The sequence below is a fragment of the Mixophyes fleayi genome, chromosome 3 (genome assembly GCF_038048845.1).
Source record: "Mixophyes fleayi isolate aMixFle1 chromosome 3, aMixFle1.hap1, whole genome shotgun sequence".
Lineage (NCBI taxonomy): Eukaryota > Metazoa > Chordata > Amphibia > Anura > Limnodynastidae > Mixophyes > Mixophyes fleayi.
Window position 1 is genome coordinate 26,960,209 of NC_134404.1, and position 15,114 is coordinate 26,975,322.

At 40.1% G+C, this 15,114-nt stretch overlaps 1 protein-coding gene across 1 annotated transcript in view; it reads left to right on the forward strand.

Moving 5' to 3' along the window:
* The first annotated feature begins 1,518 nt into the window (after nt 1-1,518).
* LOC142143422 (cytochrome P450 2K1-like) overlaps nt 1,519-15,114 on the forward strand; it is a 38,492-nt gene continuing 24,896 nt past the window's right edge. Inside the window, exons 1-2 of the mRNA XM_075201259.1 lie at nt 1,519-1,658; nt 12,667-12,862. Coding sequence (XP_075057360.1) covers nt 12,680-12,862 — 183 coding nt within the window. The 5' untranslated portion in view covers nt 1,519-1,658; nt 12,667-12,679. The remainder of the gene's footprint in view (nt 1,659-12,666; nt 12,863-15,114) is intronic.

A 15,114-nucleotide genomic window follows, 5' to 3' on the forward strand; every position in this document is an offset into this window, starting at 1 on the left:
CTCCGGGTGCTCCGGTTTCCTTCCACACTCCAAAAACATACTGGTAGGTCAATTGGCTGCTATCAAAATTGACCCTAGTCTCTCCCTCTCTGTCTGTCTATGTATGTGTATCTGTCTGTGTGTGAGTGTGTGTCTATATTAGGGAATTTAGACTGTAAGCTCCAATGGGCCAGGGACTGATGTGAATGCGCACTCTGTACAGCGCTGCGGAATAAGTGGCGCTATATAAATAAATAAATGATGATGACAACTGCTCAGAAGCTAGGAGTTTGGGCCTCCATTCTACAGATATAATTCATCTTCCTGACAATGATGGCGAGAGAGTATAGACTTCATCCACTGAGAGGCTGTATGGATTCTTATAGTTGAACAGATGATTTGCACCAAGTAAGAGCTGGCCCATATTAATCTTGTTTATTATTATTATAAAGCTGTATGTAATATATGTTGCTGTATGCAGCCTATATTAAACCACTCCTTTGCTCCACTTCTCGCATCTCCAGTCACAAGGAGGTGCAAGAAAATCTGCATATGTGTGTGACATATTTTGTGGGCATGCACAGTACAAATTTGTGGATTTTACATTACGCAAACAGGTATATGCCCAGCTCAGGCTCTCACAGTCTCTAACTGTCCCTAATTTCCAATGACAGTGCTAGATTTGAAAGATTTGTGTTTAGACATGTACATTCTTTAAATATCCTTATCTGACAGTACATTTCTTAATATTAGATGTTATTCTCACTTTGTTTTTATTGTCTATGTCAGGGTTTCCCAAACCCAGTCCTCAGGGCTCCCCAACAGTGCAGGTTTTCTGGATCACATGTGACATAATTAGGACCACCTGTGGATCTGTTACAATGTGGCAGTCAGTAATGAATACACCTGTGCTCCAGCAAGGAGATATGGAAAACCTGCACTGTTGGGGAGCCCTGAGGACTGGGTTTGGGAAACTCTGGTCTAGGCTATCATTTAGAACCCCGAAATTATAGTTTCATCAAGGTCCAGTAAGTAAACCATGATGTGAATTGAACTGTAGCCCCAATTGTTTTATATATTTCAGTAGATTAATTTATATTTGCAGACATATGAAGAAAAATAGGTGACTCCTCACTTAGGACATACTTGTCAACTTTTAAGATGTTCTGCGCAGGAGGCGTGGCCACACAATCTGCTTCATCGTGACTCCTTCCCCGCTAAACAATGTCACAATTCACGGCATAGGGAAGTGGGCTTGATTTGGGAAGGTGCCTGCTCTTCGTGAGTCTATAGGAGCTACAATGCTCAGCATTATTTTTAATATTTACAACATTAATGAGGCACATTAAATTGTACAAACTGAAACACACAGAAGTTGCATTTTTTTAGGTTTAACTTTGGCCTCTTCCCCGTGTGATAGAGAAGAGCAAGGGTTAAATCGAGTGACTGTACTTCCAGTATTCCCATAGTTATTACCTAACTTGTATTTCAACTGGATTGTACACATTTCTTTACATGTTACACAACACTAGCACTGTGTATTGCAGAACTTTTCAATAGACTGAGAAAGTAATAGGATAATGTAGGTGGAGTTACTTAATGCACAGGAAGATCTATGTGCTGAAAAATAAGCTATAACTGAACATTGTGTAAGAGAGGGAAGTGTAGCAGACAGACAGGTAAGACAAATTAAATTTGTATGATATTCTTTTCTTTAACGTCTGCTTTCAGTATTGTAAAATATTGATTGGTAAGGGATAATACACTCCCTACTGTAAATTATAAGGATACTAGATGAATTCCGTGACAATTGGCAGTTTTATACATGAGGTCATCTAACTGCAAAGTGACTTCTAACATCCACAAAATAGAGAGTACATAATATCTTATGGGCAGCACAGTGGCCTAGTGGTTAGCACTTGTGCTTCACAGCACTGGGGTCATGAGTTCAATTCCCGACCATGGCCTTATCTGTGTGGAGTTTGTATGTTCTCCCTGTGTTTGCGTGGGTTTCCTCCGGGTGCTCCGGTTTCCTCTCACACTCCAAAAACATACTGATAGGTTAATTGGCTGCTATCAAAAATTGACCCTAGTCTCTACCTGTCTGTCTGTATGTATATGTGTGCGAGTGTGTGTGTCTATATTAGGGAATTTAGACTGTAAGCTTCAATGGGGCAGGGACTGATGTGAATGAGTTCTCTGTACAGCGCTGCGGAATTAGTGGCGCTATATAAATAACTGATGATGATGATATCTTATGAGAAAAAAACAAAACATAAATAGCCCACATACTTGTGTATTTAACTTTGCAATATCCATGTACAATATAATATCTAAAATAAACATGAGGTTCTTAGTGCACATTTTAATTAAATTGTAAATGCTCATCTACCTCGGTAATAATTGTAACAATGATTCATCAAGGCACGCATTCTAAACCCAACTCGCATTTACTACTAAACGCATGTATTTCGGCTTTGCGCACTCCCATATTCATCAAGGCACAGGTCTGAAGATACATGTGTTAATGAAGTGGGGTCTTGGTCTACTGTGTTGTACTGTATAAGACACTGCAGGGGTCTGGTAGGGTTAAGCGAAGAGGATAATTCTGACTGCGGTTACAGCAACTGTAAAAATCGGAACGCTGTAATGCCGAGATGCGGTGAATTCTGATTTTCTGACTCTGAAGATTTTCAGCATTGCAACATAGCGTCAGTGACATTGACGTCACTTTGTATAGCGACTGTTCCATTTATGCTATTAAGGGGGACAATGCGAGGACTCGGAGGGTGTGTAATGTGTTTTACGAAGTCCTGGACATTAGACATCCGCCGGGTCCTCACATTGCCCCCTTAATAGCATAAATGGAACAGTCGCTATTGAAAGAGACGTGATTGTCAGTAACACTATGTTGTAATGGCAGAAGTCAAATTTTCCAGTAAATTGGAACTAACTGCATGTTGGAATTACAGCATTTGGATTTTTACAGTCACTGTAACTGCAATCAGGATTATTGTGGTAGCAAATGTGACTACCACCGCACTGCAGGAAATGTCCAATACCTCTCTGGATTAATAATTCACATAAGAACACACAGAAAAAATAAACAATGAATGCCACCTGGTACTAATATAGGCATTATTGACAAATAGTTTAATTATTTTATTTCCATTAAAAACATTAGGATGATTTTAATGTCTGCTGACCATAAAATAAATTTTTACAGTTACTTGTGACTGCAGAGACATGCTAGAGCATGCATACAATACTGACATCTGTACTGATCAGGACTTAGACTAGCCCTATAGCTGGTGCTATAGATACGGCAAGAATAACTAGTTTCTTTGAGATGCCCAGAGTTTGATTCGGATATCATTGCGAACTTGGCATGACGTTACTGTAAATTGACTATGGCAGAACTCCCCTTCACCGCCCCGTTCACTCTTCAAAATCATAGGCTGTAGTAAGTGTCCTTTGCATACGAAGACGCAGCGTACAGGAGTATACTTACTGGAGTATAGTCCGATTCTTGGCATGCACAGTATGATATTGCAGATGAAACGCTCAAAATCGACTGATACTTGCCTTAATGAATCAGGCTCTCTGTTTCATCTGCATACCGGTTATAAATAATGCTGGTTACACCTAGCTGAAAGCTAAACTAATTATAGCACATATGACTAATTGTATGGAGTGAAGGAAGTCACAGCCCTCAAAGTGCAATACAGAAAAAATTTAATTGTATCCAAATTTGCAATGCAAACTTCATTTCTATCTGAGATATTATATTAATACTGCTATTAAGGAGTCTAATACACACATGATTGTTACTGTGATTAGTATATATTTAGGGTTTAAAGCAGTGGTATATGTGGACATTTAGAAGTGGCAGTATGAAAATTTTGAAGTGGCGTATGAGAAATATAATGGCAATATAATATAAGTGAATGGAATGTGATATTGTTACAATGAAGGCAGTAGAAGAAGTGGTGGTATGACATACAACTGTATACTCCCCACTTCCACCAATAAATATATATATATATATATATCACACATTTGTACACAAACACACACACATATATATATATATATATATATATATATATATATATATATGTGTGTGTGTGCGTTTGTGTATAAATGTGTGTGTGTGTATATATATATATATATATATATATATATATATATATATATATATATATATATACACATACATATACACACACACACACACACATTTATACACAAACGCACACACAAACGCATATATATATATATATATATATATATAATATGTATTGTGGCAAGAGCCCGCTACTGCAGAAGCACACGCGAACAACTTCTTCCTTTTTATGTGGCTTTATTGTCAGGATGATAATATTTTGACACCATATACTTTCACAGCAATTATGGAGACCCTAAACTCTTGCTATACATAGACCAGCTCTCTGTCCAGATTAGCCAGCTAGCCCAGCGTTAATCTCCCTGAACAATAAAACAGGCAGGGTTTTATACCTGACACTCCTCCCACAGGCCTAGCTTGATGGACAGGTGACACACCTGCCTCTGTTTAGACTTTCAGTTACACCCTGTCTGTTTGCTGAGTGGAAGCAGCTTTTTAAATCTTGTAAGTAAACCAACTTTTACTACACATATGTTTTTACCTGGTTTAATCTCCACCTAGGTTCATAACTGTGCCAATGTTTTACTCTACTTCCCTGCTTTCTCTGCATATTGTCAGCTAAATGCCTCCTTTTGTTACATATCCCTCCCCCTAGCGTCTCCAAGTAGGGGGACGCGGACTTCGCGAGGAGCGCATATTTCCGTGACAATGCATCAGCATTTTTGTGTAGAATCCCAGGTCTATGTTCTACTGAGAACTTGAAAGATTGTAGTGCCAAGAACCAGCGGGTTATCTTGGCATTTACCTCCCGGTTGTTCTGCATCCATCTTAATGGTGCATGGTCTGTTATTAGGGTGAACTCTCTGCCTAGGAGATAATAGTGCAGAGCTTCTGTAGCCCACTTTATGGCGAGACATTCTTTCTCCACAGTGGCATATTTTTGTTCCCTTGGAAGCAAATTACGACTTAGGTACAGGACAGGATTTTCTACTCCATTCTTCTCCTGTGACAAGACTGCACCTAAGCCAACACCAGAAGCATCAGTTTGGAGGAAGAACCTCCGGGTAAAATCCGGTGCTTGTAGAACTGGAGAGGAACAAAGAGCTAACCGAAGATCAGACCAGGCGGTTTCTGCAGAGTCAGACCAGGTTAATCTATCTGGATAACTTTTTTTTAACATGTCCGTAAGTAGAGCAGCTCTAGTGGCGAAGTGGCTTACAAACCGCCTGTAGTAACCTACTAAGCCTAGAAAGGTTCTTAACTGCGACTTTTTTTCTGGTCTTGCCCAATTTTTGACTGCCTCCACTTTGTCTAGCTGGGGTTTTACATGCCCTCGACCAACAATGTACCCCAAATATTTGGCTTCTCTCATGGCTATGGCACATTTCTCTGGGTTAGCTGTCAACCCTGCTGAAGCTAAGACAGCCTCAACTTTGGCTAAATGTTTTCCCCAGTCTGGGGTATATATCACTATATCGTCCAAGTAAGCGGCAGCATAAGCTGTGTGAGGTCGTAGCAATTTATTCATGGCCCTTTGGAAGGTGGCAGGTGCCCCATGCAACCCAAAGGGTAGGACTTTATATTGATAGAGACCATCAGGGGTGGAAAATGCAGTCTTTGGCTTGGCCGTGGAAGTCAGGGGAACTTGCCAATAACCCTTTGTTTGATCAAGGGTTGTCAAATAATTGCTACCAGCAAGATTTTCCACTAGTTCATCCACACGTGGCATCGGATAGGCATCAAACTGCGACATACTGTTTAGGCACCTAAAGTCATTGCAGAACCTAATTGTCCCATTGGGTTTCGGGACAAGCACAATGGGACTATTCCATTCACTCGTGGACTCTTCAATTACATCTAACTGGAGCATCTTCTCGACCTCCTTTCTCACGTCCACCCGTCTGGCTTCTGGAATACGATACGGCTTCTGCTTTACAATGACTCCTGGCGCAGTGACAATGTCGTGTTCGATTAAGGTAGTGCGCCCAGGAATGGAAGAGAAGACATCCCTGTTCCAGCGAATCATTTCTTCAGTCTGTTGTCTCTGCTGAATGGACAAAGCTGGCTCTATGGGCACTTCAGACTTTTCAATGGCAGTACTCACTACCTGAGGAGAGGTTTCCTCATCATGCCAAGGTTTAAGGAGGTTGACATGATATATTTGCTCCTCCCTTCTCCTACCTAACTGGCGGACTCTATAATTGACAGGACCAACAGCCTCTAGAACTTCATATGGACCCTGCCAATGGGCGAAAAGTTTGCTTTCCTGGGTGGGAACCAGGACTAGGACCTTGTCCCCAGGCTTGAAAGATCGAACAACAGCACTTTTATCATAACTTTTCCTCTGTCGTTCCTGAGCCTCTTTTACATGTTGCTGCACAATGGGCCCTATCTTTCCTAGCCTCTCATACATTTGTGACACAAATTGTACCAGATTTGGCTCCCTGGGACCTTGCTGCTCCCACCCTTCTTTTAAAATATCCAAGATACCCCTGGGCTGTCTCCCAAACAATAACTCAAAAGGACTAAACCCTGTTGAAGCTTGAGGTACCTCACGGATGGCAAACATCAAAAAGGGAATAAGAGTGTCCCAATCTTTTTTTTCTTGAGCCACTGCTTTCCTGAGCATGTGCTTTAATGTGCGGTTAAAGCATTCCACCAAGCCATCTGTTTGTGGATGGTATACAGAGGTGTGAAGCGCCGTAACTCCTAGCAACTGGCACATGTCCTTCATCAGTTTAGACATGAAAGGAGTACCCTGATCTGTGAGAATTTCTTTGGGTATTCCCAAGCGTGTAAACATCAATACAAGTTCCTTAGCTATGATGCTGGACTTTATGTTTCGTAGGGAAATTGCCTCTGGATACCTGGTTGCATAGTCAAGCACCACTAGTATATATTGGTGCCCACGTGCAGATTTTTCCAGTGGTCCCACAAGGTCCATAGCTATCCGTTCAAAGGGAACTTGTACTTTTGGTATTGGAATGAGATGTGCCCTGTACATGGGTTTGGGACAGGTTCTCTGACAAATGGGACAGGACCGGCAATACTTTTTCACTGCCATGTGTACACCGGGCCAGTAAAACCTAAGCAGAACTCGTTCCTGTGTTTTATCCTCCCCTAGGTGTCCCCCAAAGACATGTGTATGTGCTGCTTTTAACACTAGGGTTACATGGACCTGAGGAACCATTAATTGTTCTACTTTATCCCCTTGTACAGTAGCAACTCTATACAGAAAATTATTTTTAACAATAAAATATGGTATACCTTCTGCAGGCTGGGCGGCTTTCGCTACCCCATTTACCTCAGTAACACACTTTTAAAGGCATGTTCCAAAGTGGCATCATTAAGTTGGTCTCGAGCAAAGTCCTGCAGAGGAAACAAAATTGGTATTGCGGACCTGTCCGTATCCTCACTGACAGGCGGGGTGGGCTCATCTACGACATCACCGACCAATGCTAGTTTGGACTGTCCATGTTTCCCTGCAGGTGGATGCTTTTGTGGAACTCCTGCTATGACTCCCAGGATAGCATTCTGGTTTGGCGGTTCCCAAAGATCGATGTCCAGATGCTGTGGATTCTTAGGCGTTTCCTTTAAGACCGGGCTTCCGACCGTTGCATCAGTTGCCGGCATGTCCGGCCGGATCCGATCACCGAGGACATCATTAAACAGTGGGAAGTCTCGCCCCAAAATGAGTGGATATGGGAGTTTAGGTGCTATGGCAGCTACCACCATAACAGTTTTGTCTTTGAGTGTGACTGGTAGTATTGTTCTTTCATACTCCTCTGTCGTGCCATGTACGCAAAGAACCTTCACCTTGGGCAACTGAGAAGTTATGGTTTCAGGTAAGACAGAGCTGGAAACCAATGAGAGTTCACTCCCCGAGTCAACCAAGGCTAGAACAAGGTTTTGGTTTATTAGCACAGTCACCCGGAACAAACAAGGACTTTCTTACGTGGGACTCATTGTGAAACAGCTTGGAAATGCAGGCCCAATATGTGCCACGGAACAGTCCATGGGTTCCTGTAGTTTAGGACACTCTGCCTTAAAGTGGCCTAGCTCACCACATTCAAAACACTTCAGATTAGACAGCTTTGCACCTGGCCCTCTGTCCGTAGCAGTTTTGCCATTGGGCCCTGTAGCAAGAATTGTCAAACCTGGCTTTTGGCGTGGCAGCGGCTTTGGCACAAATGCAGGTTCTTTAGTCATTTGCTGTAGCGCACAAAACCTTTCTACCACGGTGGCAAGCTCTTCATAAGTTTGTGGGTCTGATTGCAGAACCCACCTTTGCAAATCGCGGTTCAGCCCCCGGATGCAGTGATCTATCGCCAGAACTTCAATAATCCGAGAAGGCGAATTCTCCTCAGGCTGCAGCCATTTCTTTAAAATTTTAGAAAGCTCAGCCACTTGCGCTCTGACCGGTTTTTCTTTATCATAGCGCCATTGGTGATAGCGCTGGGCTCGGCCTGGCCCAGAAACTCCAATGCGAGCCAGTATCTCAGACTTTAGGCACAGATAGTCAGAGGCCCATTCCTCATCTAGATCCATATATGCTCGCTGAGCTTCACCAGTCAGATATGGCGCCAGCCTCTCAGCCCAATCTTTAGGAGGCCATTTTGCCCTTTTTGCAAGTCTCTCAAAGGACACCAGGGGGTAAATGTATCAAGCTGAGAGTTTTCCAGCGGGTTTGAAAATTGGAGATGTTGCCTATAGCAACCAATCAGATTCCAGATATCATTTTGTAGAATGTACTAAATAGCTAGAATCTGATTGGTTTTTCAAACCCGCCGAAAAACTCTCAGCTTGATACATTTACCCCCAGATATGCTTCTATGTCATCACCTGGCGACATTTTCTGGAGAACAGGACTAAGTGGTTCATTTCTGTCATGCCTCACCTGGCTTAACTCTTCTCTTAAGAGCCTTGTGTTTTCCACCTGTGCCTCGGCGACTTGTAGCATCTGAGCTTGCTGCTGTTGCTGCGCAGCGGCCACATTCATGAGGGTTCTCAATTCTTCCTCCATGTTGACGTCTGCGTGGGTTGGGTAGCGGAAACTTGCTTCCCGGAGCATCCCACTCCTGACACCACTTGTGGCAAGAGCCCGCTACTGCAGAAGCACACGCGAACAACTTCTTCCTTTTTATGTGGCTTTATTGTCAGGATGATAATATTTTGACACCGTATACTTTCACAGCAATTATGGAGACCCTAAACTCTTGCTATACATAGACCAGCTCTCTGTCCAGATTAGCCAGCTAGCCCAGCGTTAATCTCCCTGAACAATAAAACAAGCAGGGTTTTATACCTGACACTCCTCCCACAGGCCTAGCTTGATGGACAGGTGACACACCCACCTTCTCTTTAAAAAGGACACCCCCATCCCTGCCTCTGTTTAGACTTTCAGTTACACCCTGTCTGTTTGCTGTGTGGAAGCAGCTTTTTAAATCTTGTAAGTAAACCAACTTTTACTACACATATGTTTTTACCTGGTTTTATCTCCACCTAGGTACATAACTGTGCCAATGTTTTACTCTACTTCCCTGCTTTCTCTGCATATTGTCAGCTAAATGCCTCCTTTTGTTACAGTGTATATATATATATATATATATATATATATATATATATGTATATATGTGTGTGTGTATATATATAATATATATATATATATATATATATATATATATATATATATATATATATATATATATATATATATTGCAAGTGGCTGGAATGTGGAGGTGTTACAATGAAGGCAGTAGGATAAGTGGTGGTATGACATACCCCCTTATACCTCCCACTTCCACCACTGGTTTATTGTCCTGTATTAAGTCAGTCACTGTGGTGATGCACCTTTTCTTACATTTGACAAATATGGGTGTATGCACCAAATCCACCCTTCATTTTAGTGATCCATGTGAATGAGGTCACCTTTACGCAGTAGATGGGCGTCCACATATATATAGTGGCTGAAGTGGGGGTATATACGGTGGTTTGTAATACTGCTAATTCTCCCCTCTCCTGCCTTCATTGTAACACAACCTGATTCCTTTCACTTACAAATTATATATATATATATATATATATATATATATATATATATATATATGTACTTTAATAGGGGGTGCAGATGTGTTATATTATGATATTATAGGAATAACTATATCTTGTTTCAAAAAGTCCTGTTCTACAGGTCTTATAGTTTCCTTAGTTTGAGGAGACAAAGGATACTGACGGACTTTAGCTAGTGGTTTGTGAGGACTCAAGCATATTTCAAGCATATTGCTGAGATTTTGTCCTCCCTCATTTAAATGCTGTTACCCTTAACAAGGTGGTAGAAATTATATTTCTGTGTCTTAGATGAATGTTGCAACACTGGTACCGATCTACAAACACGATCAGCAACTCATGCTCACCTTCCAAAAGTACATCTAAATACATTCCAACCATGGAACATTAAACAGTACAGCCATAAGTAAAAATACTAGCCCATTGATAGTTTCAGAGAAAAGTGGAACTGAAGTGAAGAAAATATTATTAGCCTTAGTTCTTGTGTCTATCAAGCATTTTGTGCTCTTATTTGAACCTTTTAAAGCAGAAAGATACCTGCTACACTTTTTCTTCATTTCAATTTTTGAGCATACCTGAAAAAAGGGGATCCCTTATTCCCCAGAGACTAGCTGCAGACACCGGGAAACAGAAGGAGCATAATACATCCTTGTTTTCCTGTTAAACTTTCCCTTTGCATACCTCAAGATGAAGCTGTGTCTATGTTCATTCTTAACTACTGAACAGAAGCTGCATTTAAGTTGCTGATTTTAAGGTTATTTGCAGTTTTCAACTCTAGCTGCTGAGTATAAGAATATAAACTAATGTCTATCAATTAATTAGTCTCTCAGAGCCTTCATATAAGAAAAGTCCATTAATTTGGTTTCTGAATCTGGCTTTTTATAATCACAGATGCTTACTAATTATCCAAGTGGGCCAAAGACGGTCTGTCATTCATTACATACAATTGGTTTTGGATGCTTGGTAGTAGTCCTTGTGCCAAAGCATTGTCTGTTGCAGCTACTTCAACAGTCCTAATACAGCTTCTACACTGCCCTTAGAAACTGGCTAATATCGTCCCAGTTTGGTTTACAAATGATGATGTTTTTTTACACTAAACTAAAATTATAGTGGTCCTCGCTAATATCAGGGAGATCCTTAATAACATTTCTTAGATTAGTAGTAATCCAGGGGACAGGCTCAATTTGTGGACCCGATTGTTTACTGGATGACTGTCTAAGTGGGGAAATCATACTCTTTAACCCATATTCTTGATAGACAAAAATGATAAGCATTCCCTGAATGAGAGGGTCCCAATACTCCAGTATCTCTCAGAAGTGTTTACTCTTGTTTGCAAATTATGTCACTGGTATATGAATAGAGCAGGATGATGATGGTTATCTTATTCTCATGTGGGATACTTCTGGTAACATTTAATGCCAAACTGTGCTATTGTAATATGTAAAATTCTGCGGTGAAATGTGAACAAAGCAAAAATTCTGTACTCGTCTCCTCCTCTCCAGTTAATTGTGTTGTGTATTCTGAAAGCTCACTACACCTGAAGATCTCCGTTAAATTTTCGGTAAAAACACATCTAAAGCCATATAACATTCCCCTGCCAAAGAACCCCACATGTACTGTATAACTCCCAGCTACCTCCTGCATTTCCCATGCTGCTTAAGGCATATATATTGGTCAGTGTTGGCAATATCTCCCCATTATATATAGTATTTTAAGTTTCATTGTCCACTAAAGTATTTTCAGCCTCAAATAATTTAACTAGTCAAATGTGAATGTTAAATTTTAATAAGAGAGATACATGTATAATCCCACATGAATAATCTTTGTATTTGAAGATGGCCTTCATGTTTGATACAAATAAATCATACCACCTTGTGTCTTATGCCCAGGTAGAAACATGTCACCCGGAGATTTAGGCTGGGTATTACACTGACTGGTAGAAGGCAATGATCAACATCACTGTAATCTTAGAAAAACTCTACCCATAATGTAATATTATATTTATATTGGTGTGACCCTGAACATGGTCCTTTGAAGCCACAGGAATCTCAAACTTTTAGGATCTCCGGCCTGGGCAAAACATAAAAAGGATATCTGCGCATCTGTGACACCAGGAATCTCAGGAATAAACAGTCAAAGCCAAGTGACATAAGTCAGGCCTCTGAAGCAGACATTAAAATACATTAACCCCTTGTTTGCTTACATCCAGTGATTTCCTGTAGACCATATTATTTAAATCAACTTAAGATATAAGGATTCATCATGACTATATTAATATATTATGATTTGTGTGTTTTTTTTCTTTTAAAAGAACCTAGTGTGAGGTATTATCATGAGAGGTCTTAAATGATTCAGTTTAGTAAGAAGAACAATAGGTGCATCCTATTCATTTAAAAAAAATCATCTTGACTATTCAACTAATTAACATAGCATATTTTGCAAACTGCTCTTGTGTACTGCAGACATCATATGAATTCTTCTATTTTTCATTCTAGGTTTGCTGAAGTCATGTTCATTACTGATCCTGTGACGATTCTTGTACTGATTATACTGTGCCTGTTCTTAGTAAACATTTTCCATGGCTCAAAAGAAAATCTTTACCAAAACTTTCCACCAGGACCAAAACCACTACCGATCATTGGAAATATGCACATTTTAAATCTGAAGAGACCATACAAAACCTTATTAGAGGTATAACATTAATGTATATTTTATTAATAAATAATACACAAGTCATGTTAGTATAAGAGTATAGACAAATCTGTATAATGAGTGAGTTCTGAAGTTCATTAGGAAAATTTGTGTATTCAAAGGAATTATGTCCCCCTGTAAATTTCTATTTATGTGAACTGTATGAAAGTGCTACCTGTTGATACTTTGTGTCCAGTGGATGCAAGATGCACTATGAGTAGGAATATATCTGTAAGAATTAGAGATAAAAAGAATCAAAGCAGAGCAACAGGACATCAACATACTGGATTAGCATAGATCCACACTGAACTAGATAAGTTTAAAGGCATTAGAGGAATGTTTGGGAGAATAAACTTGGACTGTCAATAAATGCTGTAGGAAGTCTGATCCAGGTACACTGTACAACTTTATAAGTGAAGGCAAACAAATACTGACTTTCTGGGTACAGGGGAATGAAAAAAATGCTCAACATATGTCCATGACTGTAAAATGTTTTGACTGGTGGGGTAGTTTCATAAGGATAGTTGCAGGAATAGGGACCACTGAAACTGAATCTGTACAACCTTATTCACAGCCTTCAAATCCTGTACCAGCCTGTAGCCCCTACCACCACTATTTTTGACTTGTAGAATGGGACTGTTACCAGCACTGTATGTTTTGGTGATTTTGCCTGGCTGCAATGGCCTTTGTATTACAGAAAATATGCCCATTTCAACTTCTGCCTTGAGCATATTGAAGTAGCCTTTATGGGTGACATCCCTCCTTCAAGTGAATTTCTACAGGTGTTGAATTGCTATTCTGTTGCCACAGGTGTGACACTTGGGACAGCATATCTTGTACCTCTGGTATAATGTGTTCAGTGTGTACTAAAAACAAATGATATGGTAAATGCAAAGTATCTGTTATCTGTAACCTTGAGCAATCTTTTCTGGGGAGCATTTAAGTAAACTCCATCAGGTATACAATTAATATACAATAACAATTACACCCCTGCTTACAAAGAATGTCACCTCCCAGAAGGTTTTGCAGAAGAAGAATCTGCCAAAAGGAAAGAATGTTCAGTGGTTAGAGGTCCTATAGTACACACAGATTTAGACACAGGATGTATGTGTATAACTTTTTATACTCTCAGCACTCAGATTTTGTTTTTTAAAATAGGCAGGTTACATTTTAGCTTTAACACAGATCTGGCCACCCCCATATCAATTTAGAAGACATGTGATTTCCCTTGTATGTCAATGGTAAGTTCACTATCAAGTTCAGCAGTGATAGATTGTGTCATGATATGGGTGTGGCTTAAACTTCAGGATTGATTTGGCCTATTGTACACTTGCTCAATCTCATGCCAGAAACCATTTTCTGGATTCCAGGCTAGTGTTCCTAACATCTGTGGAGTAAAAGAATTACCACATGCATGAGCTTGTGAGTTAGTTGGTGAACGTCCTTTAGGTGGTAATCCACAATAGCGGGATGTGTGTCCCTGTTTGTTGCACCTATAATAGTAGAATGTTTTTAATAAATCTCATGTTTCCTCCTCAGGTGTTGATATCTTTCATTTGGCATTTGTTGTTTTTGTAATTGTAAATTCTCTAGCTCTACTTGCAATAATTTAGATGTTTGAATCTCCATTTTTCTGTTTATGTTAGCATCATGCTGTATTGCACTATAAATTAAATCAGCTATAGTCTGATAACTGTGTTTGGATCCTGCTCTTTATAGGTTCAATAAAGCCTTCCATTAATATGTTACATGCAAGTGGATTGTGTGCAGCTTTTGTGTCTACAGTCATGGCGAAAAGTTTTGAGAATGACACAAGTAATGGTTTTCAAAAAGTTTGCTGCTTCAGGAGCTTTTAGCTCCTGTCCCATCAAAGTATGAAACCCACGTCTATGGTACAACTTAATCAAATAAACCTTCTCCTTTATAAAAGCAGTTTGTAATATCGACAGAGAGCTGCAGCTCTCATCCACAGCCCTCTGCAATACTTGCTACATATCAGATAGAATGCTCAAATTAGCGGCTTGCATGTAACAGCTTATCCATCCGAAAGGCTAGATATGATTGTATTCACAGCTCCCCGTGATTCGGAAGTTTACACAGATAATTTAGCAATTTGCCAGCATGTGCAGAGTTTCATTATTCAAATCATCTAGAATGACAGCCACAAACTTTTCCTCTTTAATATCAGATGATTTTAATTCTTTGCAGTCGATCAGAAAAACATTAATATCTGATTGAGATTTAAGAGTGAA